This window comes from Beta vulgaris, chromosome 6, assembly GCF_026745355.1.
Source record: "Beta vulgaris subsp. vulgaris cultivar EL10 chromosome 6, EL10.2, whole genome shotgun sequence".
Lineage (NCBI taxonomy): Eukaryota > Viridiplantae > Streptophyta > Magnoliopsida > Caryophyllales > Amaranthaceae > Beta > Beta vulgaris.
The window spans coordinates 42,987,547-42,996,101 of NC_079207.1; the positions used below are offsets into that span (position 1 = coordinate 42,987,547).

The 8,555-nt window shown below is 36.7% G+C and overlaps 1 protein-coding gene across 1 annotated transcript; it reads left to right on the plus strand.

Moving 5' to 3' along the window:
• The first annotated feature begins 2,527 nt into the window (after window positions 1–2,527).
• LOC125498642 (uncharacterized) lies at window positions 2,528–4,321 on the plus strand. The gene is made up of 2 exons (XM_048646884.2): window positions 2,528–3,064; window positions 3,374–4,321. The coding sequence occupies exons 1-2, from the start codon at window positions 2,528–2,530 to the stop codon at window positions 4,319–4,321; spliced, it is 1,485 nt and encodes a 494-aa protein (XP_048502841.2).
• Window positions 4,322–8,555: the final 4,234 nt, after the last annotated feature.

Genomic DNA, 8,555 nt, shown 5'->3' on the forward strand with positions numbered 1-8,555 from the left:
ATTTCCATCTATAGTTAAGTGATTGTTTCTTTCTGTGTAAGCATGTTTATGAAATGAATTTATGTATGATATGTGTTTATTATGTGTATATTGAGTATATTACATAGTATAACATGCTAAGGTTCATTAGAGATGTTTCAATTGACCTAAACAACACTTATACACTAAGTCATTACGATTATGCTTCTAAATGGGATGTGCTTAGTACATGAACTTAGGTAGTAATTGATAATTGGTAATTTCTTGATGAAATATATGTTTGAGTATTATTTAAGTCTCTAAGACATAATTGGTTAAGTTCTATCAAAGTTGTTATATTAAAAACTAGTTTCAAGTATGAAAACCCTAAATCTTCTCAACTATCAAAGTAAGAGTATTCAGGATGAGTTGATAAGAATTTTGAGTATTGAGGTTTAAAGTATAAACCATTAAATATCTTATTTTATAAATATGAAAGTGAGGCATGAATAGGCACCCCGAGTTAGGGCGGGTAGAGTCCCTAGTTGTTGCCTTCCAGGAGGGCAATCCTGGCGTTATAGGACATGTCCGGGTAAGTCTTGCAAGCATAACAATAAAAGGCTGGGTGACGACCCTCACTAGTTTGGAGACAGCTGGTACTGCGTGGTACCCCTCTCCACTCGCGTTCATGCCAAACGATTGATTTTTGAAACCATAGTAACTAAGTTAAGGGTGATTATCTGTTATTATAACTATGTGTTAGTTTTCAAAATACACCTAAACTTGTATTTTCTATTATACTGTGTGTACTCAGCTTTGCTGATTGTTTTGTCATTTCTGTGGCCTGTCACTCGGTGGGTGGCAGAGTTGATTTTGATGCAGGTTGGTACGAGGATATGTGATGAAGGTGTTTACTTTTGTAATAGACTTTCAATAATGTAAATTAAGTAATGACATCTATATACATATGTTTACATAGTTAAGCAAGTGATAGGCTACTGAACTTTAGTCAGTTTTTGGTGTATGTAACCTAAGAGCTCTTATGAGGACAGCTTTGTATGCATTAAGTAATGTATAAAGTATGTTTTTGAGGTAATTCGATATTCTCTTCCTTATAATTTGAGAATGTCATGGTAATAGTCCAAATCTTAGTTTGATAACGCTTCCGTTGTGATTAAACGATGTTGATTAAGATTAGTGGGGATTTAGGCTGTTACAAGTGGTATCCGAGCTAAATTAAGACATTGGAATGTATAAGTATTACTATTCTATGTTATTATAGGTGATTACTATGAAGTTTGAGTTGGACTAGTTGTTAATTGATGTTATGTTTTGATGATGTAGATGAATCCAGGAAGTAGAGGGGAGCCAATAGTGATTGAAACTTCTGATTCTGAGGATACATGGACAGACCCTTTTGAAAGCATAGGTGAAGATATTCCAGGGGTTCGTGAACCAGACACTCTATTCTCTGCTAGCTTATGTTATACGAATGCACCTGCTTGTGCAAGACAAGTAATGAAGGCAATTGTGGAATATAATCAAGCAATGGGCCGGGGAGAAGAAAACCCATATGCTCGTCCGGAAGTTCAAGCTTATCATTAGTAAAGACTTTGCCTTTGAATGATCCATGGAGAGATCTTATGGAAGAATACTGGAAGATATTAGACTATTATATTCCTGACAGAGAATTAAGGGGGTCAGAAATCGACTATGTTACGATAGACAAGAAGTTGATACAATGGAATAGTTGAGGAAGTTTATAGGAGGATTAAGAAGTGGATCGTAAGGGGAGAAAAGAGGTACTATCAATACATATGAAGAGTATAAGACTAGGAAAATGAAGGAATAGAGCTCAAATAGATTGGGAAATGCTAGAATGGTGGTGGTAACAAGAATAAGGAAGTGCCTCCTAAAAAGAGGAAGTTTAGGATGAAGCAGGTCCTAGTAGGATAACTAAAAGCAGGTTGAAGAAGTTAATCAGCCGAGAAAGACCATAAGGAAATTGAGTATATAAATATTAGTTCTGATAGTGAAGAAATGAAGAGGAGGATCCGGAAATGGAAAAGAAGAGGTTGAGATAGAAGATGACGGAATAGAAGATCAGAATAGAAGGAGATGAAGATATCGAAGATGAAATCAGTTACTCTTATGAGGGTAGCTCAAGTTACGATTCGGATTTCAACCAGGACAGATAGATCAGGGAGTAGTAGTGACAGCGGTTATGTACGAGATACTTTTCGACTAGATTAGATTGTTGGAAGGAACTTAAAGTGAAAATGATCTTTTTTTTGGGTATATGATGTTAGGATATATATAAGTATACTAACTTTTGGGCCTATGAGCCGTGTATATGTTAGAAATAGTAGTATTAACTAATGTAAATAGTATATACATATGTAGCTAGTATTATTGATTACTCGGATATGGTTGTATAAGTTGAAACTATATGCTTCTATATAAGAGCAAATTTTGGTGTGCATATGTGATTGTTCTTTACTTTACTTTTATGTTATGTGCTTAATTTAATAAGTGGGAAGGTAATAGTATTTCATTTTCTTTAATTAGGATGGTAGGAACTAGAGCTGGTGCTTCATCATCAGGATCTGGTGACTCAACTCACCAAATGGAGGCTAGAATTAACCAGTTAGAAAATATGAATACCCGATTGTTGAATCTGTTGGAGAATAAGGATACAGATGATGAGGGAAAGTTTTATAAAAGGTTAGCATCACACAATCCTAGGACTTATGATGGGGAACCTGATCCAGTAAAGTTCGAGGATTGGATCGCTTATATGGAAAAACTCCTGGATATGGTGAATTGTCCAATAAATCTAAGAGTGAAGTTAGCATCATTCTATTTAGATGGACAAGCAGATATGTGGTGGAAGACTGTGAAAAATATTGCTCAACGACCTGATTTTACTTGGGATAAGTTCCTTGAGAAATTACGGGAAAGGTTTTATCCTCCAGCACTTCAGACTAAGAAGGAGTGTGAATTCCTTACCTTACGTCAGGGTAAGATGTCGATAGTAGAATATACGGCGAAGTTTGTCGAGCTATCCCGATTCGCACCTGACTTAGTGAAGTCGGAAAAGTTCAAGGTGACACGGTATTTCGAAGGATTGAATTTCACTTATCAGAAGAGAGTTGGACATTGTATCAATTTTCAAGAATTATATGATAGAGCATTGGCGCAAGAAAGGATTAGTGAGAAAGAGAACGAAATAAACAAAAGAAGGAATTTTGGTAGCGAGGAAGAAGAGAAAAGTAAGAAGCCTCGAGTTGTTCAACCGTTGTACGTACGCCAAACTTTCAACAACCTACTCAACCAAAAATCGAGGATGTTTTCGATGTGGAAGGATGCATTTTGGAAGGAATTGTGAAGGAAAGTCTATATGTTTTGATGCAAGAAACCTGGGCACATTGCTAAAGACTGCCCCGAAACGACTAAGAAGAATGTGAAGGAAGCTGGATATGTAAGAACACAAACTGGACCTAGCAGATTCGGAATGAGTAATGCAAAAGGGAACCAAGGTGCATCGACTTTTAATCGCAATAATCAAAGAGGATCGTATGCCAATCCAGGGAAGGTAGCTGGAAGAATGTATGCCATGGGCACTGAAGAAGAGGCACAACCCGAGTTTGTCGAAAATGATAATCTGGATGCCAATGGAAGCGGGGAGGCTGAACTTGTTAAAGATGGAGGTAATGTAATCTCCGGAACTTTCCTTGTGAATTATGTACCTGCATATGTTCTTTTTGATTCTGGAGCATCCAACTCCTTTATATCCCATTCGTTGCTTAAAAGATTGAATCCAACCCCAAAACAGTCAAAAATTGACTTAGCAATAGACCTTCCTGATGGTTTACGAGTTAAGTGTGAGAATTTATGTAAAGAATGTTGTATAAGTATAGCGGGTACTGAGTTGATGGCCGATTTGGTACAATTTGAATTAGGGTATTATGATGTAATTTTGGGAATGGACTGGCTTAGTAAATATGAAGCTGTAATTGAATGTGAAGCACAGACGATCCAGTTAAAAACTCCACAAGGTGGTAAAATCGTATATCAAGGAGTTATGAAGAAATCGAGAGTGAAAATTGTTTCCATGATGAAGATTGCTAAGGAGGTAAGAAGAGGGAGAAATGCTTATTTGTGCCATGTAATTGACACAACCACAAGTCCCTTAAAAGTAGAAGAAATTCCGATAGTGAAGGAATTCCCAGATGTATTTCCGGAAGAATTACCTGGATTACCCCCTAGACGTGTAGTGAACTTTCACATCGATTTAGTGCCAGGAGCTACGCCTATTTCCAGAAGTCCATACCGATGGCCCCTGCAGAGATGGTTGAATTAAAGAAACAATTAGAGGAGTTGTTGCAGAAGGGATACATTAGACCAAGTGTATCTCCATGGGGACCCCTGTGTTATTCGTTAAGAAGAAAGATGGAACAATGAGACTGTGTATAGATTACAGGGAGATTAATAAAATTACAGTCAAGAATAGATATCCTCTTCCTAGAATAGATGATTTATTTGACCAGTTAAAAGGTGTTGAGGTTTTCTCCAAGATAGATTTGAGATCAGGATACCATCAAATGAGGATTGCTGATGAAGATATTTCTAAAACAACGTTTAGAACAAGATATGGTCATTATGAGTTTGTGGTAATGCCTTTTGGGTTGACGAATGCTCCAGCTGCATTTATGGATTTAATGCAGAGATATTTTAAGGCTTATTTAGATCAATTCGTAGTGGTCTTTATTGATGATATACTAGTGTATTCGAAGAATAAAAGAGACCACGAGGATCATTTACGGATAGTATTAAATGTACTGAGAGAAAAGAAGTTATATGCTAAGTTAAGTAAGTGTAATTTTTGGTTATCTGAAGTATCATTCTTAGGGCATGTAATTTCAAAAGAGGGAGTGATGGTTGATCCTGAGAAGATAAAGGCGATTGTGGAATGGCCAGTACCAACAAATATTAGTACGGAGTTTTATGGGTTTAGCAGGGTATTATAGGAAGTTTGTGGATAACTTTTCAAGGATTTCCCTACCTATTACATCACTGATACGGAAAAATGTGAAATTCCAATGGTCGGAAAAATGTGAGAAGGCTTTTCAAGAATTGAAGCGAAAGCTAACTAGCGCACCCGTGTTAACCCTGCCGACTGATAAGGAGGAATAGAGATATACAGTGATGCATCAAAAGAAGGGTTGGGATGTGTATTGATGCAGAAAGGGAAAGTTATAGCTTATGCCTCTAGACAATTGAGACCTCATGAGGGAAATTATCCTGTGCACGACTTGGAGTTAGCTGCTGTTGTATTTGCTTTGAAGTTGTGGAGACACTATCTATATGGTGTTCCATGTAAAATCTTTACTGATCATAAAAGTTTAAAGTATATCTTCACACAGAAGGAATTGAATATGCGACACGAAGGTGGTTGGAATTGATCAAGGACTATGAGATAGACATCCAATATCATCCAGGAAAAGCCAATCGAGTGGCTGATGCTCTAAGTCGAATACCTAGAAGAATGGTGAATGGACTCATTTCTGTACCACAAGAAATTTATGAGGAGATGAGGAGATTAGACCTGGTCATTGGAGAAGCTCAAGGTATCCTTAATGCAATGACTATTCAACCAACTTTATTCGATGAAATTATTCAGAAACAACAACATGACCCATTCCTGAAGACATAAGATGTAAGATAGAAAATGGGGAATCTACTGATTTTCACCTTCATGAGAATGGAGGTATTATGATTCATAATCGATGGTGTATTCCAGATGACCGTGAATTGAAGGATAAAATTTTAAGGGAATCCCATAATAGCCCTTATTCCATTCACCCAGGAAGAGATAAACTTGTGAAGGACCTCAAGAAAACATTTTGGTGGAAGGGACTTAAACGAGATGCTTCGAGATTTGTTGCAAAGTGTTTGACATGTCAAAAGATTAAATTCGATCGAGGGAAGATGCCAGGGATGCTACAACCTTTACCAATACCTGATTGGAAGTGGGACTCTGTATCTATGGATTTTATCATAGGATTGCCTCGCTCAAGAAAGTCAAAAGATTCTATATGGGTGATTGTGGACAGACTGACAAAGACGGGTAGATTTATTGCCATGAAGACTACTTGGACAATGAAGCAGATGGCAGATGCATATATTCAGAGATCATACGATTGCATGGTACCCCACGGACTATCATCTCCGATAGAGATACTCGTTTTCTATCCCATTTTTGGGAGAAGTTACAAGAAGCATTTGGAACACGACTAAATATGAGTAACATTTCATCCGTCTACTGATGGACAGACAGAAAGAACAATTCAAACACTAGAAGACATGCTACGAGCTTGTGTAATGGAACTCCAAGGATCATGGGAGGATCATTTAGCACTAATTGAGTTTTCATATAATAATAGCCATCATTCAAGCATTGGAATGGCTCCTTATGAAGCACTGTACGGTCGAGGTGTCGTATGCCGATATGTTGGGATGACTTAAATTATCAAGTATCAACTGGACCTGAATTAATTCAAGAGACAATGGAGCATATTAAAATGATTCAGGAAAAGATGAAAGCGGCACAAGATCGTCAGAAGAAGTATGCTGACTTAAGAAGGAGAAAGTTAGAATTTGAAGTTGGAGATAAAGTATTTCTCAAGATTTCACCTACACGGGGAGTGAAAAGATTTGGAGCAAAGGGGAAACTAAGTCCAAAGTATGTCGGTCCATATGAGATTCTGAGTAGAGTTGGAGAGGTAGCATACGAACTTGCTCTACCCGTGGAACTGTCCAAAGTACATAATGTATTTTATGTGTCTCAATTGAGGAAATATATTCATGACCCATCCCAGTGCTATCCTATGAACCACTGAAGATAGATGAGACATTAACATATGAAGAAAAACCGTTACAAATATTAGACCATCGAGAAAAAGTATTAAGACAGAAAACAATTCCGCTTGTAAAGGTGTTGTGGTCTAATCACGGAGAAGAAGAGGCTACTTGGGAAAAAGAATCTGATATGCGGGATCGATATCCACAATTATTCCAATAAGGTAAATATTTCAAGTTTCGAGGACGAAACTTCTTTTAAGAGGGGATAAATGTAATAGCCCTAAGAAGCCCTAACTCAAAACCCTGATTATGTGCTAAAGCATGAGATCGTTTAAAGTAACTACAGAGCAGTCTAACTGTGTATTTCCTATGATATTATGTTTAATTAGTTAACTTATATGTTTTACGTAAGTTAATTGACTACTTCATATAGAGTTATAGGATTTTAAGGTTCTAGGTGGAAGATAGTTACTTGAAACTATCAGTTATGCTAAGTTTCATTTGGTTGTAGTGCTTAAAGTAGATTAGAATACTCTCCAACACCATACGAGGCAAAAGTAGGTAAGATCTACCATTCTTATTGGCTAAGAAGACTTTGGAAACCAATAGATAAGTTGAAAAGTCCTTGAGAGCCTTAAACATTAAGATTGTGAAAATCGTATGGAGATTGTTTTATCGGGTAACGATGACCTTCCAGTTAAAGAGCCTTTCGGGATTGAATCCGAGCTCAGAACCTAACCAAACTTGATATATGACATGCTTGATATGTGTTAAGGTTAAAAAGGTCATTTATGCCCAAGAATTACGTGGTTTAATAACGTAAATTACATACATAGTAAAACCTGGCCAGCTGTGATTATCCTCAAAGAAAGCTGCTTAGCAGCTACTCAAGTGTCGATCTCTCAAAACCCTTTGTATGCATGATAGCCAACACCAAAGGCTAACACCTTAAGTAAGAATCACACAGAAACTCCAAGAAACCGACGTTGCCCAGATAACCTTTCCCTCCTCCTTGGGTACCGCCAGAACAGGCATAAAAGGCTGTTCTGGGTTTTCGTCTCCTTTCTCATATTTTCTCCTCTTTGACACCCATTTTCTCTCATAGAACTCTTCTAAACATCCTTGTACAAGCTTTGGTTCCAACCTTTAGACCATAAAATCATATAGAAAACCTTGTTCAAAGATCACATAAGTTGCTGTAAGTTCAACAGTTTACATCTCTTGTATTTAAGCTTAGTTTTTCATATCTATAAGCTTGTTGAAAATAATCTTTAGCATTTTATACATTCAGGGGAAGCTGTAGGAGGAGTTAACCAAGTGGATTAAGGAATTTCTGGCTTTAAGCATCCTTAGTTAAGGTACACACTTAGTTTGGTTTAACCTAGAGATTTCCATCTTATAGTTAAGTGATTGTTTCTTTCTTGTGTAAAGCATGTTTATGAAATGAATTTATTATGATATGTGTTTATTATGTGTATATTGAGTATATTACATAAGTATAACATGCTAAGGTTCATTAGAGATGTTTATTGACCTAAACAACACTTATACACTAAGTCATTACGATTATGCTTCTAAATGGGATGTGCTTAGTACATGAGCTTAGGTAGTAATTGATAATTGGTAATCTCTTGATGAAATATATGTTTGAGTATTATTTAAGTCTCTAAGACGTAATTGGTTAAGTTCTATCAAAGTTATTATATTAAAAACTAGTTTTAAGTATGAAAACC